The sequence below is a fragment of the Hemiscyllium ocellatum genome, chromosome 19 (genome assembly GCF_020745735.1).
Source record: "Hemiscyllium ocellatum isolate sHemOce1 chromosome 19, sHemOce1.pat.X.cur, whole genome shotgun sequence".
NCBI classification, from domain to species: domain Eukaryota; kingdom Metazoa; phylum Chordata; class Chondrichthyes; order Orectolobiformes; family Hemiscylliidae; genus Hemiscyllium; species Hemiscyllium ocellatum.
This window is the reverse complement of record NC_083419.1, coordinates 68,179,300-68,200,966: the sequence shown is the minus strand read 5'-3', so window position 1 is coordinate 68,200,966 and position 21,667 is coordinate 68,179,300. Positions and strand designations below refer to the sequence as shown.

Below are 21,667 nucleotides of genomic sequence, written 5' to 3'. Positions count from 1 at the left end.
GCACTGAAAAAAGATTAGAAATATTTGTATTGCACTGAGGATGGTCAACGCTCCCACATTTAGCACAAAGTTAAAGTACTGCGCATGCTGGAAATCTGAGAAATAAGGAGAAAATGCTGAAAATCAGCATTGCTCCACAGATGCTGCCTGACCTGCTAAAATTTCCAATTGTCATTCCACATTTACTGGAGATTTTCTGAAGACCCTGTTTCAGAAAGTATTTCCTGCAATTCGCACTCACACTGATTAAAGCAGCACGAGAACAGGCATCAGGGATAGAGCACAGTGATTAATTCCGCCAGGGCTTACAAACTGAGCGTTCACATAAACATGTTTATTCGTTTTGCATAAGGTCAGCCTAATGTCATCTTTCCTCGCTGTCTCCAAAGGGATTTAATCAACCTTTAGTCAAAGGTTTTAGTCAAAAGGACATTGCATCACAGAAATTGCAGGGCACAGCGATACTTTGCACATGCTTGTTTCAAATTAAATTCTCACCGCACTTGCACAAACCGCAGGCAAGCAATGGTAGGAATGTCTCTGAATCCTAAAGGGACTTTGCATCTGCTCACACTATCCTAAATGTGCTCGACCTACAGCTGGCAATAATGGAGGCACTGTAACCATAAAACCACAGGAACAAGAGATAAAAGAGTTTGATGGTGACCCTCTCTCTGTTGCCTGTGATTGGCAAAAGTGAAAGGGGTGGTGGAGATTGGAGGGAGTGGAAAGTGGAATATATATTTGTATAAAGTGTTACAATAAACATAACTCAAAAGAAAAACTGTGGGAATGTACAAACCTTGGGAGGAGAGACTTTAGGGTCATGGGTTGAGTTTCCCTGTCATAGACTATCTTTTTAATAGGGTCCTCGCTTCTGACTGAAAGCACCAATTAATGTACCGAAATAAGATATTGTCACATGTGCTATGCCTGAAGGCAAGTCTCATTGGTTGTTGATGCTTCATCCTGGGCATTTTTTGTGTTAGCTTCTCTCCATGCTGCTGTGTCAGTGCCTTCCACTTTCAGAGGCTGGGTGACGATACAAGTTCCCAGACCACCACAGCTGGAACAGAAATTCAGCCTGTGTTGTTTATGTTATTCTGAATCTTGCACAAGCCATCTACATTCAGGTAACAAATGCAGGGCAAGACAGGATCAGGAATAGGCTCTCACACAAAGACAAAGGATATTGACATCTACACACAGCATCTGGCATAAAAAAAAGGGTCAATTAGGAGAAAGTGAGAATTGCAGATGCTGGAGATCAGAGTCGAGAGTGTGATGCTGGAAAAGCACAGCAGGTCAGGCAGCATCTGAGGAGCAGGAGAATCGATGTTTTGGGCATTGATTCTCAATCTCCTCAAATGCGGCCTGACCTGCTGTGCTTTTCCAGCATCACAGCCTCGACAAGTCTCGATTATGAAGCAATTTACATTCAGGCCTAGCTGCAACATACCAGGGTCTTGTCCAGATAAGCCATTTTCTCCTGGAGCTCTGGTGAGTGGATATTGGGAAATGGCATTCCAACCATCACCACACACCTGTAACACAATACACCAGTGATATGATGGATCAAGGTCAAAGCATTTTGTAGATTCCTCCCATTTCCAATCTGTGTAAGTAACCTTGAACGCTAAAACAATAAGATTTCCAAACTTGTAGAGGGTACTAATGCCAAAGTGCATTGTGAAATCTTGCATCAGTTATGTACCAAATCCCATTCCCTCAGGGCATCTATGTTCATTTGGTTACACTGGCAATGCTCACCAGCGTTTTTATATACTTCCCCAGTCTTGCCCCTGACTATACCTTCAGTCTGTGAGATACTTGCCCCAACCATTAATTAAAACACACATTATTGTTGTAAAATAGCTGAACAAATAGTAATGACAATTTCTAAAAATAAATGTAAAGAATGATACTCTGGCAGTAAATTGCCCAGTCACTTGATAACAGATCTGGAGTTATGCCTGAACCTGATGAGGCATTAATTAACTAGCTCTCCACACCACTGAGCTCTGATCACACCACATTATGTCAAGGTCGTAAAAGCTGGGAAACAAACAACATGAGTTCTTTCAAGTATAAAGGAGATTTGAGAGGCGTCAGTTTGTCTGGACTAAAGGTGAGGAAATAGCTAATTGTACCAGAACCCTGAATTTTACTTCAAATCATATCATGTCGGACAAAGGAAAGTTTATTAAATGGACCAAAAGTCAATTTAAAGCAGATTTTCTCAGTGAGAAAGATCATTAAAACTTTACTGGTCAGGGTAGGAAACACAGAGACACCAGGCAGACAGCTGGGCACTAAGGTAGGGAACATGGGAGAAGATTTTTCAGTCCTTCCAGTTTGTGACATCATTCAAATGGACTATGACTGATCTGTATCCTAGCTCTAACTCCTTGCCTTTGCTTCATTTCTTTAATACACTTGTCTAACAAAGATCTACAAATATCAGTTTGCAATTTTCATTTGACCCGCGTTGTTGTCAGACAGAATTCCAGAGAAGAAGAGTTTCCTGAAACGACCTTGAATGGGGCAGCTCTAAATTAAGTTTATACGAACATAAGAACAAAGAACATAACAGGCTGCTCGGCCCTTCCAGCCTGCTCCACCTTTCAATTAGATCATGGCTGATCTGATTTTAACCTCAACTCTACATTCGTATGCATTCCCAACAATGTTTCATCCTCTTGGTCATCAAAAATCTATCTACCTCTGTCTTCAAAATATTTGAAGATTTTGCATTCATTATGTTATGAGGAAGCGAATTCCAAAGGCTCACAACACAGTGAGAAAAACAAAATTTTCTCATTCTTGTTGTAAATGTGTGACCTCTTATTTTTAAAATCAAATTCTCATTGTTCCATGAGGATAATGGAGATTGGGACTAGCTGGGTTGCTCTTTTGGGAGCCAGTACAGATACATTGGGCCAAATGGCCTCTTTCTGTATTATAAAATTCTATGATTCTAAATGGCAACTTTGATACTTCCACTTCTAACTTTCACTTCTCCTCCACAATTTTTGGCTTCTTATCAATTAGATAATACTCTAAGGTGCCTCAAATTAGAGCATTTCACAATTCTCACAACTAAATTCTGTCAATGCTTCACCAACTCAACTGCTCTTTTTACATGCTTGACTATGTCACCTAACATAGGTGACAGAACAAGAGATCTAATTCTGTTGACGACTAAGTTATTTATATACAAAATAATGATGGTCAACAGAAGAGTTGGGGACTGGAGAGGAGCATCCACAGAGAGTTAGGGGATTGGACGGTCAGGTTTCAGTAGCACAGATTTGATGGGAGATTGGAACTTCAACATGGAAACAGGATTCCATTGGGCTGATTCTCCCAGTGTCTGCGGGGGTTTCCTCTGGGTGCTCCAGTTTCCTCCCACAGTCCAAAGATATGCTGGTCAGGTGAATTGGCCATTCTAAATTGCCCAAAGGTGCATTAGTCAGGGGAAATGGGTCTGGGTGGGTTTCTCTTCGGAGGGTTGGTGTTGGGCCGAAGGGTCTGTTTCCACACTGTAGGGAATCTAATTTAATCTAACTACTTATTTTCTTTGAAAGGTATGTGCAACATAAGTATGAGTACCTAGTAACTAGGTATTAGTAGCATAGTAGAACTATCACAGGACTATTATTCCAGACACCCAGGAAATGTTCTCAGGACCCATGTTTGAATCCTGCCACAGCTGATGGTGGAATTTGAATTCAATAAATATCTGGAATAAAAAGTCTAATGATGACCATGAAACCTCTGTCAACTATTGGGAAAAAAATCCATCTGGCTCACTAATGTCCTTTAGGGAAAGAAACTGCCATCCTTACTTAGTCTGGCCTACATGTGACTTCAGAGACACAGCCGTGTGGTTGTCTCTTAACTGCCCTCTGGGCAATTAGATATGGGCAATAGCCAATGATGCCCTCATCCCATGAATCAATTTTAAAAAATGCTATTAAATATCCAGACCAAAACCAATTTACTTTACACAGTATTCATGAGGTTTGTATGGGAGCTAATGCTGGTCAGTGAGCTGACAGGTGAACAATTTAGGATAAGTATGAAGTTTTGGATGGTCTCAGTAGCCAAGGGTGAGGTAATGAAGGTGGAAATAGGCAGTCCTGGTGATGGCACAGATAACTGATGGGAAGTGCAAGAATGCAGTCTTCCATGGATTTTAATGTGCAGACATTTGATATTATGTAGCAAAGCCAGAAGATCTTTTCCAAGTGAAACTAAACTGGTGAATGCTGTAGGTAATTTTTTCCCACAGATTGGAGACTTTTAAGTAAACAAACTCAAGAACATCGAGATCTGGCCCTGAAGGTCATGAATGATTAACAAGGAAAATCAGGAGAACATCACTGAACTGTGAAAATTAATGTATAGTGGCTAACAGGAAAATGATCTTTTCCTCATGGTTTATGAAAAGAACCCAACATATTACTGGCATAAAGAGGAATCTTTATAGGATAAGACACTGTCAACATGTTAACCAGATCGATCCCTGAAAGACAGTGCAAAAAACAAACCTAGAGATTTCAAATAGGTGAAAACTTGGTCAATTACTAGTTAAAGAGCAACACTGAGTCTCTGACAAAGTGACCACTCGCTGGTATTTATATATAAAGTTTTTGCTTACAGTTGCTTGATCTTAAAGTGAAGAGATGGACGCATGCAAGCTTTATGTGCATTCCAGAATTATTATGTAACACCAAGTAAAATCTTGCAAAACTTACCTCAATTTGAAACAGGACACCAAGGGGTGGGGATTGACCAAAATGAACACAAAAAAAAATAATAATGATATAAATAATAGCACCAGAAACTAATCCCAGGCTCAGATGAACATCATAATAGGATTTGAACAGATAGATAGAGAACAATGCAGCTGCCCAAAGTTCTCTCCTCTTGGCAACTGCTCCTTTCGATGAGAAAGATTAGGTTCAACACGCTTGAAGAATCTGAGATATTTGAAACGGTGGCTAAAGTGAACAGGAAAATGTCTTCCAGGAGGCATTTGATTAAATCCCTCAAAAAAAGAGGCTGCATGTTAAAGTTGGAGTTTGTGAAAGTAAAGGCAAATTAGCGGAGTGGCAGAAAACCGAAGGCAAATGGGAACATATTCAGATTGGCAGCATGGGACTGTATTTAAATGATAAAAGATGAGATAGACTGACTCATGTGCAAGTTCATCATTGACATAAAGGTAGGAGGCATTGTGAAAGTAGTGGCTAAGATGCTGAAGTAGTACTCATAGGTGCATGAATAGAAAGAAACTATGATAAATGGATTTCAATCTCGGCAAATGAGCTCACCCATTTTGGGCCCCAAAAAGGATAAATCAGAAACATTTCTAGTTGTTTGGGAAGACAACATTTCCTGGTTTTCTGCTCTTAATATTTGAGTAACATTCTGCTAAAATAAAATGCATATTTCACTGTTACTGAGCAGGTACTAGACTGGACTTGGTGACAACAAACTCCTTGATGAAATAACGAGTTGACTTGACAAAGCTCATACACATGTATGTGTTCATGGGGGTGTGGGATGGTGAAGAGTGGACTGGAGGAAGGAAGCAGAGTCTGGGCATTTCCTTTATATTAAATTATAATGAGAACTTGAAACTGTGACCCTGCACTGACCAGGGAGCTTGATTCATTGTACAATGAATCCATCTTATTGGTCACACTGGAAGGAAGCACATTCTGTTAGTGCTCTTTGAGATTTACAATAAAAATACAGCAGCAGCAAGCTGACAGTGTGGAAACAGGCCCTTCGGCCCAACAAGTCCACAACGACCCGCCGAAGCGCAACCCACCCATACCCCTACATTTACCCCTTACCTAACACTATGGTCAATTTAGCATGGCCAATTCACCTGACCTGCACATCTTTGGACTGTGGGAGGAAACCAGAGCACCCGGAGGAAACCCACGCAGACACGGGGAGAACGTGCAAACTCCACACAGTCAGTCGCCTGAGTCAGGAATTGAACCCGGGTCTCAGGCGCTGTGAGGCAGCAGTGCTAACCACTGTGCCACCCACATGTTCTCGGTCTGCGTTGGTAGTGATTCTGATTTGACAGAAAAAGCCATGATTCTATGATCAGTTGTGTCACAAAGTCTACTCCTCCCATGCTCCAAACATTGGAAGAGTCAGGATTTCATTTATCAACTCCAAGGGCAGGAAGATCTGTTGTAAAGCACTTTACGAAAGATCTGGTTTTTCCATCAGCTACTGTGACAGACTATCAGAACTGATATTGGCCTGGATTCATGCAAGTCTGTCAAGATATCTGAATCTGACTGACAAGTCACTTTCTGGAGAGAGATGGCAAGTCTGCTAATCGATTGCTTCACACACCACAATGGTTAGTCCATGAGAACACTTTTGGTTCATTTGGGGCAGGAGGGGAGCAAAACCCAACATTGTACCAGCAACATTTCAAAATGGTTTGGACAAAACCCAATTCTGAGGAACTTTGGAGCAAGGAAAAAGTGAGGACTGCAGATGCTGGAGACCATTCCTGATGAAGGGCTTATGCCCGAAAAGTCGATTCTCCTGCTTCTCAGATACTGCCTGACCTGCTGTCCTTTCCCAGCAACACACTCTTGACTCTGAACTTTGGAGCAATCAAATTATGAATTCCTACCTGCCCAGGTCATCTGAGAAGTTGATGCCTTCACTCATTTTTCCACCAACCACAGAGAAGAGCAGGCCCCCAGCGACCAGGCCTAGCGAGCAACTCGAATGCTGTATGACACCAGAAAATAAAGAAACTAATGCAGCCAAAGTTTGGAATATTAACCCCTTATCATCAATAACATGGGTCAATCTGCTTCTTCTCAGTCTTTGCTCCAATCGAATCATATCAATGATCTTGAACCCTATTGTTATGTAGGTAATTGAAGTTCTGCCCCTTTAAGAGAGCTGATCAGGTGACCTGGTGGAGAGGGAGAGCTTGGGTCCAGTCCAGAACCGGCTGTGGAAGTAGGAACATCATCAATAAAGCATCTCCGTCCAGAATTCTGGTACCAAAAGAGCACCAACATAGCACTTATGACTTCAAGCAACTTGAACTATGACTGCCTTTGGGGAGGTAATGGCCTAGAGATATTATCTATTAATCCAGAAGCCCAGGTAGTGAGATTTATTGGTCAGAGCATGGAGGTGGTCATGTTGCGGCTGTACAGGACATTGGTTAGGTCACTTTTGGAGTTTGGGTCTCCCTCCAATTGGAAGGATGTTGCGAAACTTGAAAGGGTTCAGAAAAGATTTACAAGGATGTTGCTAGGTTGGAGGATTTGAGCTATAGGGAGCGGCTGAACAGGCTGGGGATGTTTTCCCTGGAGCATCAGAGGCTGAGGTTTATAAAATCATGAGGAGCATGGATAGGGTAAATAACCGAAGTTTATTCCCTGGTGTAGGGGAATCTAAAACTACAGGGCATAGGTTCAGGGTGAGAGGGGAAATATATAAATGGACCTAAAGGGGTGATTTTTTTCACACAGAGGGTGGTGCGTGTATGGAATGAGCTGCTGGAGGAAGTGGTGGAGGCTGGTACAATTAGATAATTTAAAAGGCATCTGGATGGGTGTACGAAAAGGAAGGGTTTGGAGGGACATGGGCCAAATGATGGCAGATGGGACCAGATTGGGTTGGGATATCTGGTGGGCACGGACGGGTCGTACCAAAGGATCTGTTTCCATGCTGTACATCTCTATTTGAACTCAAGAAAGAAGAAAACTGAAATTAAGAGTCTAAAGATGACCATAAAGCCATTGCTGATTGTTGAGAAGCCTTCTGGTTCACCAATGTTCGTTAGGGGAGGAAATTTGTAACCTACTTGGTCAGCCTGCATGTGACACCAACCCACAGCCATGTGGCTGATTCTGAACCAGTTATGGATGGGCAAAAAATGTTGGCCCAGTCTGTGATTCCCACATCCAGTGAATGCAAAACAACATTCGCAATTTTTTCTTTGAAGGTGCTGACTCTCATTGTGGAGTAGAGATCAGCCCATTGGTATCTTGCCCAGATTGTCCAAATGCAAGGGTAAGAGTTACAGCCTTGTCGTGTCCTCAAACAGCATCTATACTCCTGCGACGTACCTGGATGCACCTAGAGTATTCGGATAGCACTTGCTCCACTTGACTAGCTTTTTTAGGTTCCTGAAATATCTATAGCATCAAATAAAAGCATAAAAGTAGTTTAGGTGACAGAAAACATTCCCAAAGTCAAATATTGATCAAGCCAGCAGCATCAAAGTAATTCATAAAGCAACAATATAGGCCTGGTGTGATAACAAACTAAACAACAGGTTTGAGATTCACATTCACCAGACATAAAACACACCGCTCTCCCTCACCATTGTCCCAAGATCACATTCTCACTCTCATTCTCTGCTCTGTCACATTCTCACATCTGTACCCCACAATGTACTTTTAAAGACATCTTAGTACACAATTTGTCACCTAAACAATTTTTAGCCTTCAATTCAGGGGTGGCTTTCATTTGATATCACCAACATTAGTAAAAAGAAGAGGCTACATTGACAGCTATTGGGAAGGAGAGAATGAAAGCTTGGCTGAAAAGATTGTTTCTGAATGAGCTCGTAAAGGGGGAGGGAGGAAGAAAAAGTGAGGGTTTAGGCAAAAACTCCCTGAGGGGACTGAAGGGACTTCCATCAAGGCAGGTCATTGTGGTGGGGAAGGGATGGGGTGTGGAAGAGAGGAGAGTGCAGTTAAAAGTCTAAGGACTGAACAATGAGGACACACAGAATCATACACAAGATGTGAGGGGAGGGACTTTTTTTTAAAATAGAAAGAAAGATTTTCAAACACCATACAACATTCTTATCAAAAGAAAAGAGCGTGGTTCCAAACTATTACCTCTGAGTTGTTAAAAGCTGAAAGAGCCACAAGTGTGAAAGAACTGAGTTACCTTCTTTCTGGCTTCAAGCTGTGTCAGGAGGCCGGTCTTTTCCCAATGTGTGTACACTCGTTTTTCATACTCGTAGGATGGAAAGAAGCATACGATACCACCAGGGACCACCTTACACAGATTGACCAGCACCCGGCCACATTCATCCAGCTACAAAGAGAAGATTTGGCATTAAAAACAAAAGGAGAATGAAGTATGGTCAACATCATACGAGGCATTCAGATTAATTCCAGAACTTGTCATTTAGAACAAGCTAAGTAGCATAGTTAACGGCTGTGCAGATATCCATTTTAACCAGAAACTTCAAGGAAATGCTGAAAGGCAGAACAGCCTAAACCACCGACGATGATGTTCCCCACAATGTCAGTGCTTCACCTTGCCCTGGTATTCCAACACTTGTCACAGTTGCTGGGTTTGGTCAGTCAAAAGGAATCACTAAAATTGAATCTTTCTGCAAGCTTTTGAAAGTGTTATCTAATTAGTCTACTCTTTCCCACTAGCCCTGCAAATATTTCTTTCTTCTCGTCTACATACCATTTCCTTTTGAAAGTCACTATTGTTTTAAAGGTGGTCACCAACTTATGAACATCTGATTTATGAACAGTTACATTTACAAATGAGGTCCAATATTAACTTTAAGCATGATCCCTCATGCGAGCATCTGCTCATACTTACAAATTGATATTTTATGCTGTCCTGTATTATGTTGCAATTTGCAAAGAAATTGATTCAAGATCATACTCAGGAATGGCAATGGTACCTAACTCAGGGACTGCTTGTATACTAAATCACAGAATCCCTACAGTGAGGAAGCAGGCCATTCGGCCCATTGAGTCCACAATGATCCTCCAAACAGCAGTCCACCCCAGACCCATTCGCTACCCAATCTCTGTAACACTGCATTTCCGATGGCTAATCCACCTAGCCTACACATCCCTGGGCATTATGGGCAATTTAGTTAACCTGCACCTCTTTAGACTGTGGGAAGAAACAGGAGTACTTGCAGGAAACCCTTACAGCCAGACAATTGCAGCAAACTGTTGTGCAAGGTCTCATTGATCCTCTTATATGGGTGTCCATAATTTACCAACTCCCTAACCAATGGAAACAATTCCTTTAACAAAACATACTTTGCTCCTAGACTTCTTTGAGATTCCTAAACTCAGATTTTCTTTCAGTCCAATGACTTTGCTGTGAAGTGTCACCCATCTAGTTTTAAGCACATAATACAACAAATTTGGAACAGATGGTTAAGCACCAATTCCAGCAGTTAGCAGAGCTTTAGGCAGAGGCATCAAGAACACAGCAAATTCACACTGTGGAGAGACCATTCATTTGTACTGAGTGTGAGAAAGAAGTTCACTCAGTTAACAAATCTGTAGAAACACGAGCAAATTAAAAAACGTCTGGGTCCCTTGCTGAGACCTATATCATCGATAGTCACAGGCGAGGTGTCTGAAGACTGGATGTTGGCTAACATGGTGCCACTTTTTAAGAAAAATGGGAAGGAAAAATCCAGAGATCTACAGATTGGTGAGCTTGACATGGGTGGTGGGTAAGTTGTTGGAAGGAATCCTGAAGGACAGGATTTACATGTATTTGGAAAGGCAAGGACTGATTAGGGATAATCAGCATGGCTTTGTGCGTGGGAAATCATGCCTCACAAACTTGGTTGAGTTTTTTGAAGAAGTAACAAAGTGGCTTGATGAGGGCAGAGTGGTGGATGTGAGCTAGATGGACTTCAGTAAAGCTTTCGACAAGGTTCCTCATGGTAGAACTGGTTAGCAAGATTAGATTCTGCAGAATAGAGGGAGAACTAGCCATTTGGATACAGAACTGGCTCAAAGGTAGAAGACAGAGGGTGGTGGTGGAGGGTTGCTTTTCAGACTGGAGATCTGTGACCAGTGGAGTGCCACAAGGATTGGTGCTGGGTCCATTACTTTTCATCATTTATATAAATAATTTACTTGTGAACATAGGGGGTATAGTTAGTAAATTTGCAGATGACACCAAAATTGAAGATGTAGTGCACAGCCAAGGTTACTTCAGAGTACAACTGGATCTTGATCACGTGGGTCAATGGGCTGAGGGGTGGCAGATAGAGTTTAATTTAGATCAATGTGAGGTGCTGCATTTTGGAAAGGCAAATCAGGGCAGGACTTATACACTTAATGGTAAGGTATTGGGGAATGTTGCTGAACAAAGAGACCTTGGAGTGCATGTTCATAGTTCCTTGAAAGTAGAGTTGCAGGTAGATATGATAGTGAAGAAGGCATTAGGTATGGTTGTCTTTATTGGTCAGTGCATTGAGTATAGGAGTTGGGAGGTCATGTTGTGACTGTACAGGACATTGGTTCTGTGTGCAATTCCTATCAGAAGGATGTTGCGAAACCTGAAAGGTTTCGGAAAAGATTTACAAGGACGTTCCTTGTTGGAGGATTTGAGCTAAATGGAATGGCTGAACAGGCTGGGGCCATTTTCACTGGATAGAGCTTTATAAAATCATGAGGGGCATGGATAGGGTAAAAATACAAGATGTTTTCTCTGGGGTAGGAGAGTCTGAAACTAGACGGCATTGGTTTAAGGTAAGGGGATTAGATTTAGAGGGACCGAAGGGGCAAATATTTCACATAGAGGATGATGTTTGTATGGAATAAGCTGCCAGAGGCAGTGGTGGAGGCTGTTACAATTACAGCATTTCAGTACTGTATATCTCCAGGATCAAAAAAAAAGTTAAATTTTCAGATTAACATTATTCCATATTCACTGAATTAGCAAAAAAAGGCTTTCCAGAAATTCAGCAATCTTGTAAAGCTTTCAAAAGACTGAGTGTACCCTTACAAATTACAATGTATAACAAATTAAATGAGACCTTTGCCAGTAACCATAGCAATGTACTTGGATATCAGCTGTGAAACAGATGATTTAGTGGAATTTCAGTTATATCCATTGTAAATTCTTCGATTATAAATGTACAGGCTTTAAGTTCACAGTGGGCGGCACGGTGGCACAGTGGTTAGCACTGCTGCCTCACAGCGCCTGTAGACCCGGGTTCAATTCCCGACTCAGGCGACTGACTGTGTGGAGTTTGCACGTTCTCCCCGTGTCTGCGTGGGTTTCCTCCGGGTGCTCCGGTTTCCTCCCACAGTCCAAAGATGTGCGGGTCAGGTGAATTGGCCAAGCTAAATTGCCCGTAGTGTTAGGTAAGGGATAAATGTAGGGGTATGGGTGGGTTGCGCTTCGGCGGGTCGGTGTGGACTTGTTGGGCCGAAGGGCCTGTTTCCACACTGTAAGTCTAAGTCTAAGTCTAAGTGTTATCTGACATATGCATTAGACTAAAGATAGTCCTAAAATCCTTTTTATAGACTTAACACACAGAATTATGACTTGCCTGTAATACTAAATGGAAGCCTGGAATTTGACACCAAGACATTTATGATCAGGTAAACAGACAATGACCAATTTTCCAAACTTGATTAGAACAAATTCAAAGCTTTTGAAAGTTGTATATAAAAATCAGATTCAGGGGATACATGCTGAACACTCTACTGTTCTATTGTCAGAAACACCCTCATAAGTGCCTGGAGATCCAATTAATAATCCCAGAGACCTAGTTTGGCCCATCACTGAATTAGAGCAGACCAAGTCTCACATGAGTGAGAGTCACAGAGATAAGCAAACCCATGATTGAGGTGAGGAGAGTGAGGTCTGCAGATCAGAGTTGAGTGTGTGGTGCTGGAAAAGCATAGCAGGTCAGGCAGCATCCATGGAGCAGGAATTGACATTTCAGGCCAGATTCCTGATGAAGGGCTCCGGCCCAAAACGTCGATTGTCCTGCTTCCTCGGATGCTGCCTGACCTGCTGTGTTTTTTCAGCACCACACTCTCAACCATGACTGAGGTGAGCTTGTCACTATTTTACATCACTAGCCACTTCCTGAAGGACCCCAAGATGACATTCTCATCAGATTTACTGAAGATACGAGTTGTTTAAAATTTTCTTCTGCTTGATCTTGTCGAAAATCATAAAGGTCTGTTGTTGCAATGAGTATAATCTTTCTTTGCTCAGTTTTCTATTAACTTTAGCTCCTTCTTAACAAAAAAAGTTATTGGCTTGTCTCAAAATCATGCACCAAGATTATAATTAACTGGGTTATTTAGAGACATTGGTAAGTTGGAGTAATTATGAATTGAACAACCTAGCATGTTGCCTGGCTTGGAGAGAAGGTCTTAGGAGGACAGGCTGAAGAACTTGACGCTGTTTTCCTCAGAGAGAAGACGGTTGAGAGGTGACTTAATTGAGATATATAAGATAATCAGAGGGTTATCATAGGGTGGACAGTGAGAGGCTTTTTCCTTGGATGCTGATGGCTAGCGCAAGGGGACATAGCTTTAAATTGAGGGTTGATAGATATAGGACAGATGTCAGAAGTAGTTTCTTCACACAGAGAATAGTATAGGGGCATGGAATGCACTGCCTGTAACAGTAGTAAACTCGCCAACTTTAAAGGCATTTAAACAGTCATTGGATAAACATACGTATGAAAATGGAATAGTGTAGGATAGATGGGCTTCAGATTGGGTCCACAGGTTACAGCAACAATGAGGGCTGAAGGGCCTATACTGCGCTGTAATGTTCTAAGTTCTAAGCTCAAATTCAATATATCACAACTTTACAATACCACGCTTTACTGAGATTTGCTGACTTATTTCAGATTTTGGAGACAGCTTCAGGTCTGAAATACTCACCAGCTCTGTCTTGTCCCTCTTCTGGAAGGTGAATTCAAGCTGCTGTCCTGATGGACCATTACACAGGATTACTGGCAAAATGTTTCCTGGAGGAATCACATGATCTAAGAGGTTCAGAAAAAAAGGACAGTTGACAGGTAATTCTGCACTGAAAATGTGTTGCTGGTTAAAGCAGAGCAGGTTAGGCAGCATCCAAGGAACAGGAAATTCGACGTTTCGGGCCAGAGCCCTTCATCAGGAATGAGGAGAGGGTGCCAGGCAGGCTAAGATAAAAGGTAGGGAGGAGGGACTTGGGGAGGGGCGATGGAGATGTGATAGGTGGAAGGAGGTCAAGGTGAGGGTGACAGGCCGGAGTGGGGTGGGGCGGAGAGGTCAGGAAGAGGATTGCAGGTTAGGAGGGCGGTGCTGAGTTCGAGGGAATCGACTCAGACAAGGTGGGGGGAGGGGAAATGAGGAAACTGGAGAAATCTGAGTTCATCCCTTGTGGTTGGAGGGTTCCCAGGCGGAAGATGAGGCGCTCTTCCTCCAACCGTCGTGTTGTTATGTTCTGGCGATGGAGGAGTCCAAGGACCTGCATGTCCTCGGTGGAGTGGGAGGGAGAGTTAAAGTGTTGAGCCACGGGGTGGTTGGGTTGGTTGGTCCGGGCGTCCCAGAGGTGTTCCCTGAAGCGTTCTGCAAGTAAGCGGCCCGTCTCCCCAATATAGAGGAGGCCACATCGGGTGCAGCAAATGCAATAGATGATGTGTGTGGAGGTGCAGGTGAATTTGTGGCGGATATGGAAGGATCCCTTGGGGCCTTGGAGAGAGGTAAGGGAGGAGGTGTGGGCGCAAGTTTTGCATTTCCTGCGGTTGCAGGGGAAGGTGCCGGGAGTGGAGGTTGGGTTGGTGGGGGGTGTGGACCTGACGAGGGAGTCACGAAGGGAGTGGTCTTTGCGGAACGCTGATAGGGGAGGGGTCCGTTTGGAGTTGGCGGAAATGACGGCGGATGATACGCTGTATACGGAGGTTGGTGGGGTGGTAGGTGAGAACCAGTGGGGTTCTGTCTTGGTGGCGGTTGGAGGGGCGGGGCTCAAGGGCGGAGGAGCGGGAAGTGGAGAAGATGCGGTGGAGGGCATCGTCGATCACATCTGGGGGGAATCTGCGGTCTTTGAAGAAGGAGGCCATCTGGGCTGTACGGTATTGGAACTGGTCCTCCTGGGAGCAGACGCGGCGGAGACGAAGGAATTGGGAATATGGGATGGAGATTTTACAGGGGGCAGGGTGGGAGGAGGTGTAGTCCAGGTAGCTGTGGGAGTCAGTCGGTTTATAATAGATGTCTGTGTTGAGTCGGTCGCCCGAGATAGAAATGGAAAGGTCTAGGAAGGGGAGGGAGGAGTCTGAGACAGTCCAGGTGAATTTGAGGTCGGGATGGAAGGTGTTGGTAAAGTTGATGAACTGTTCAACCTCCTCGTGGGAGCACGAGGCAGCGCCAATACAGTCATCGATGTAGCGGAGGAAAAGATGGGGGGTGGTGCCAGTGTAGTTGCGGAAGATGGACTGTTCCACATATCCTACGAAGAGACAGGCATAGCTGGGGCCCATGTGGGTGCCCATGGCAACTCCTTTAGTTTGGAGGAAGTGGGAGGATTGGAAAGAGAAGTTATTCAGGGTGAGGACCAGTTCAGTCAGTCGAAGGAGGGTGTCAGTGGAAGGGTACTGGTTGGTGCGGCGGGAAAGGAAGAAGCGGAGGGCTTCGTGATGGGGGACGGAGGTGTACAGGGACTGGATGTCCATCGTGAAAATAAGGCGTTGGGGACCGGGGAAGCGAAAATCATGGAGGAGGTGGAGGGCGTGGGTGGTGTCCCGAACGTAGGTGGGGAGTTCTTGGACTAAAGGGGACAGAACCGTGTCGAGGTACGAGGAGATGAGTTCGGTGGGGCAGGAGCAGGCTGAGACAATGGGTCGGCCGGGGCAGTCAGGTTTGTGGATTTTGGGCAGGAGGTAGAAACGGGCGGTGCGGGGTTGTGGGACTATGAGGTTGGAGGCGGTGGATGGGAGATCCCCAGAGGTGATGAGGTTGTGGATGGTCTCGGAGATGATGGTCATGGTCAAAGGGGCAATAGGAGGAGGCGTCCGCGAGCTGGCGTTTGGCTTCAGCCGTATAAAGGTCGGTGCGCCAAACTACTACCTTGTCTGCCGGTTTGATGGTGAGGTTGGGGTTGGAGCGGAGGGAGTGGAGGGCTACACGTTCTGAGGGTGAGAGGTTGGAGTGGGTGAGAGGGGTGGACAGGTCGAGTCGGTTAATGTCGCGGCGGCAGTTGGCTATAAATAGATCGAGGGCAGGTAAGAGGTAACAGGGTGTCCAGGTGGATGGGGTGTGTTGGAGGCGGGAGAAGGGGTCGTCAGAGGGTGGGCGGGAGTCTTGGTTGTAAAAGTAGGCATGGAGGCGAAGGCGGCGGAAGAATTGTTCAATATCTCGCCGCGTGTTGAACTCATTAATCCGAGGGCGTAGGGGAATGAAGGTGAGGCCTCTGCTGAGGGCTGATCTTTCATCCTCAGAGAGGGGGAGATCTGGAGGGATGGTGAAGATCCGGCAAGGCTGGGAGCTAGGACCTGGTGTGGGACTGGAGCTGGGAGTGGGGGCGGGGTTGGGGCGGGGGCAGAGATCGGCGTAGGGGCGGGGTTAGACGTGGTGACGAAGCTCGGTGTGGGGGCGGGGTTACGTGTGGTGACGACATTCGGCGTGGGGGCGGGGTTACCCGTGGTGACGGAAGTGAGCGTGGGGGCGGGGTTACGCATGGTGGCGTAAGTCGGCGTGAGGGTGGGGTTACGCATGATGACGAAAGTCGGCGTGGGGGCGGAGACACCTGAGGCGTTGCGGTCGTGCAGGTTAGTGATGTCAGTGGGGGCGGAAGTGGCTGCGGCGACGGCAACCGAAGGGGCGGAAATGGTTGTGGTGATGAAAGAGCCGTTGTCATTCCCGGTAGCCGTGGGGGTCGCGAGTCCGTCGGCGATCTTCCTGGTGATCGTGGAAGCGGTAGTCTGTGCGGTGGTCGTCGGGGCGGTTGTTTGGGCGGCGATCGCGGTGGGGGCGGAAGTGACGTGGCGGCGATCGCGGAGGCTGCGAGGTCGGTGGGGGCAGCATCCGCTGCAACCGATGTGGCCTCCTCTATATTGGGGAGACGGGCCGCCTACTTGCAGAACGCTTCAGGGAACACCTCTGGGACGCCCGGACCAACCAACCCAACCACCCCATGGCTCAACACTTTAACTCTCCCTCCCACTCCACCGAAGACATGCAGATCCTTGGACTCCTCCATCGTCAGAACATAACAACACGACGGCTGGAGGAAGAGCGCCTCATCTTCCGCCTGGGAACCCTCCAACCACAAGGGATGAACTCAGATTTCTCCAGTTTCCTCATTTCCCCTCCCCCCACCTTGTCTCAGTCGATTCCCTTGAACTCAGCACCGCCCTCCTAACCTGCAATCCTCTTCCTGACCTCTTCCGCCCCACCCCACTCCGGCCTATCACCCTCAGCTTGACCTCCTTCCACCTATCACATCTCCATCGCCCCTCCCCCAAGTCCCTCCTCCCTACCTTTTATCTTAGCCTGCCTGGCACCCTCTCCTCATTCCTGATGAAGGGCTCTGGCCCGAAATGTCGAATTTCCTGTTCCTTGGATGCTGCCTAACCTGCTGTGCTTTAACCAGCAACACATTTTCAGCTCTGATCTCCAGCATCTGCAGACCTCACTTTTTACACTAGGTAATTCTGCACTAAAAATTTCAGGAACCACCAGCTTGTAGATAGAGACTGGGTATTCCTTTTGGACAGGGTTGGCTGAGGTGACCACCCTGAGACAGGCAATCAGTGTCAGTGAGAGGAATGAACAGTGTGAGGACATGGAGACAGTCAGTGTCAGTGAGAGAATAAAAGAATGACCGAGTAGGAATAGGGCCAGTCAAAGACAGAAGTGGGAAGTTGAGAGTGGACCCTGTGGAGATCGAAGAGGTGCTAAATGATTATTTCTCATCTGTTTCCACTCAGGAAAAGGAGAATATTGTACAGGAGAAAAATGAGATACGGGATATTAGACTAGAAAGGATCGAGGTTAGTAAGGAGGAGGTGTTATCAATTCTAGAAAGTGTGAAAGTAGACAAGTCCCCAGGGCCGGATGGGATTTGTCAGAGGATTCTCTGAGAAACTAGGGAGGAGATGCTGGAGCCTTTGGCCTTGATCTTTGAGTCGTCATTGTCAACAGGTTTAGTACCAGAGGACTGAAGGATTGCAAATATTGAGCCCTTGTTCAAGAAGAGATGACCCAGGTAATTATAGACCAGTGAGCCTTACGTCTGTTGTAGGAAAAGTTTTGGAAAGGATCATAAGAGATAGGATTTATAATCATCTAGCAAACAATTTAACTGGAGATAGTCAACATGGTTTCGTCAAGGGCAGGTCGTGTCTCACAAACCTCATTGAGTTTTTTCAGATGACCAAGCATGTGGATGAGAGTAGGGCAGTTGACATGGTATACATGAACTTCAGTACAGCCTTTGATAAGACTCCATATGGTAGGCTTTTGGAGAAAATGCAGAGGCATGGGATTGAGGGTGATTTAGCAGTTTGGATTAGAAACTGGCTTTCTGTAAGAAGGTAGCAAGTGGTGGTTGATGGAAAATATTCAGCCTAGAGTACAGTTACTAGTGGTGTGCCACATGGAGCTGTTTTGGGACAACTGCTATTTGTCATTTTTATAAATGACTTAGACGCAGGCATCGGCGGATAGGTTAGTAAGTTTGCAGATGACGCTAAAGTCGATGGAGTAGTGGACTGTTTGGAAGAATGTTATAGGTTGCAGGGGTATTTGGATAAACTGCAGAATTGGGCTGAGAGGTGGCAAATAGAGTTCAATGCAGGTAAATGTGAGGTGATTCACTTTGGGAAGAATAACAGGAAGGCAGAATACTGGGTCAATGGAAAGATTCTTGGCAGTGTGACTGTGCAGAGAGATCATGGGGTCCATGTACATAGATCCAGAAAGTTGCCACCCAAGTTGATAGTGCTGTTAAGAAGGTAAACAGTGTGTTAGGTTTTATTGGTAGAGGGATTGAGCTCCAGAGCCATGATGTCATGATGCAAGTATACAAAATACTAGTGTGGCTTCACTTAGAATATTGTTCTGGTTGCCCAATTACAGGAAGGATGTGGATGCATTGGAAAAGGTGCAGACGAGATTTACCAGAATGTTACCAGAATATGAGGAAAGACTGAGAGACTTGGGTATGTTCTCATTTGAGAGAAGAAGGCTAAGAGGGGATTTGATAGTGACATACAAGATGAGCAGAGGATTAGATAGGGTGGACAGTGAAAGTCTTTTTCCTAGGATGATGACATCAGCTTGTACAAGGTGGCACAGCTACAAATTGAGGGGTGATAGATTTAAGACAGATGTCAAAGGCAGGTTCTTTACTCAGAGAGTGGTAAGGGCATGGAATGCCCAGCCTGCCAATGTAGTCAACTCTGCCACATTAGGAGCATTTAAACAATTCTTGAATAAGCATATGGATGATGATGGGATAGTGTAAGGGGATGTACTTGCACAGGTCAGCGCAACATAGAGGGCCTGTTCTGCGCTGTATTGTTCTTTGTTCTACAACAGTCAGTGCCAGTGAGAGGAATGGACAAGGTGAGGACAGAGTGACAGTCAGTGTCAGTGAGAGGAGTGGGCAGTGTGAGGACATGGAGACAGTGTCAGTGAGAGGAGTGGGCAGTGTGATGACTGGGTGACAACTGTCAAGGCTAGGTTCTGGTATATATATGTAATATTCTTTAATTTGGAGGAAGTAAGTGGCAAGAGAGTAATTCATTGTTTTTGAGCAGATTTGTGGCACAGGTTGAGGTTCTGGTTGTAAGTTTGCTTGCTGAGTTGGTAGGTTTGTTCTCAGACGTTTCATCACCATGCTACGTAACATCATCAGTGAAGCGTTGGTGTTCACAGATGTTCATTCATGGTGCGCTTCAACAGAGGCTCACTGAGAATGTTACCTAGAATGGTGACGAAATGTCTGAGAACAAACCTACCAGTCCAGCAAGCAAACGTACAACCAGTAATTCAAGGGTAAGGCAGCATAGTCAAGTGTACTGCAACTGCTGTGGGATGTGGGAAGTTAGGACATCTCATGTCCAGGGTGACCACATATGCAGGACTGCAGCTACTGGATGTTATCCATCCAGATATAGAGCAGCAGCTGGAGTCATTGTTGATTACCTACAAGGCTGAGATAGTTGTGGATAGCAGTGAGATGATCACACAGCAGGTCAAGATTGCCAACGTAGGAAGGGAACATATAATCACCAGGCACAGCAGAAGCACAAAGCAAACAGTGCAAGAGTTTCTGCTGACATTTCTATGGCTGTAGGACATTGTGAAGAAAGAAGAATCAGAGATTGTGGACCGAGTCAGTGTAACGCTATAGGTATAAAAACAAAGCATGCAGTCCTGAGAACAGAGTATAGGGAGCTAGGAAATAAATGAAAAACCAAGACCTCAACAGTGGAAATCTCAAGTTTACTCCCAGTGTTACATGCTAGTAAGATCAGAATTAGGAGAATACAGTAAATTAATGCAATGCTGAAAGGACAGTGTAGGAGGGTGGGATTTAAATTCTTAACATAGAAACACAGAAGATAGGAACACAAGTAGGCCATTTTATCCTCCAAGCCTGCTCCTGTATTCATCATGGCCATCATGGATCATCGAGCTCAGTACCTTAATCCCACTTTCCCCCATTGCTTTGTCTTTTTTCTCCAGAAGAGCTTTTACTACCTCTTCCAGGAAAACATTATGTTCTGGCCTCAACTACTTTCCATGGTAGTGAATTTCACAGGTTTAAGAAATTCCTCCTCACCTCAGTCGTAAAAGATCTACCCCTTATCCTTAAACTAACCCCAGTCCTGGATTCCTCTCCCCTCGGGAACATCCTCTCTGCATTCACCTGTCATTCTTCTAAACTCCAGTGAATACAATCCTAACCGAATCATTTGCCAGTCCTGCCAACCCAGGAATCAATCTGGGAAACCTTTGTTGCATTCCCTCTGCAGCAAGAGCATCCTTCCTCAGGTAAGGAGACCTAAACTGCACCCAATATTCCAAGTGTGGCCCAACTAATGCCCTGTATCAGTGCAACAAGACATCCTTGTTCCTGTACTCAAATCCTCTCAACATGAAGGCCAACATACAATCCTGCCTCCTTTACTGTCTTGTGTGCTTGCTTTCACTGACTAGTGCACAAGGATATCCAGGGTTCGTTGAACATTCCCCTCTCTAAATTCACAGCCATTCAAATAATAGTCTGCCTTTCTTACTTGCTATCAATATGATAACCCCATATTTATCCACATAATCCTACGTCTGCCATGCATTTGCCCATCATCTCAGCCTGTTTAGATCAGTGTGGTGCTAGAAAAGCACAACAGGTCAGGCAGCATCCAAGGAGCAGGAAAACTGACTTTTTGGGCAAAAGCCCATCATCAGGAATAGAGGCAGGAAGCCTCCAGGGTGGAGAGATAAATTTGGGGTGGGGTGGGGAGGGGGTGCTAGGGAGAAGGTAGCAAAGAGTACAACAGGTGAATGGTGGTGTGGATGGAGTTGATAGGTCAGAGAGGAGGGTGGAACGGATAGGTGGGAAGGGAGATTGGCAGGTAGGTCAGATCATGAGGATGGTGCTGAGCTGGAAGGTTGGAACTGGGGTAAGATGGGGGGAGGGGAAATGAGGAAACTGGTGAAGTCCACATTGATGCCTTGGGGTTGAAGTGTTCCGAGGCTGAATGTGAGGCGATCTTCCTCCAGGCGTCTGGTGGTGAGGGAGCGGCAGTGGAGGAAGGCCCAGGACCTGCATGTCCTCAGCAGAGTGGGAGGGGGAGTTGAAATGTTGGGCCATGGGGCGGTGGGGTTGATTGGTGTCCCAAAGA

General features: G+C 45.2%; 1 protein-coding gene across 4 annotated transcripts in view; it reads right to left on the bottom strand.

Moving 5' to 3' along the window:
• The window catches only part of ddx11 (DEAD/H (Asp-Glu-Ala-Asp/His) box helicase 11), an 82,925-nt gene that overhangs the window by 7,241 nt on the left and 54,017 nt on the right, over positions 1 to 21,667 (bottom strand). For 3 of the 4 annotated variants that reach the window (XM_060839523.1, XM_060839527.1, XM_060839524.1), the window contains exons 20-24: positions 13,716 to 13,819; positions 8,968 to 9,117; positions 8,136 to 8,204; positions 6,677 to 6,777; positions 1,460 to 1,544 (exon numbers count right to left, since the gene is read on the bottom strand). In XM_060839523.1, the coding sequence (XP_060695506.1) occupies positions 1,460 to 1,544; positions 6,677 to 6,777; positions 8,136 to 8,204; positions 8,968 to 9,117; positions 13,716 to 13,819 (509 nt within the window). The remainder of the gene's footprint in view (positions 1 to 1,459; positions 1,545 to 6,676; positions 6,778 to 8,135; positions 8,205 to 8,967; positions 9,118 to 13,715; positions 13,820 to 21,667) is intronic. The other variant, XM_060839525.1, reaches the window with a different exon arrangement.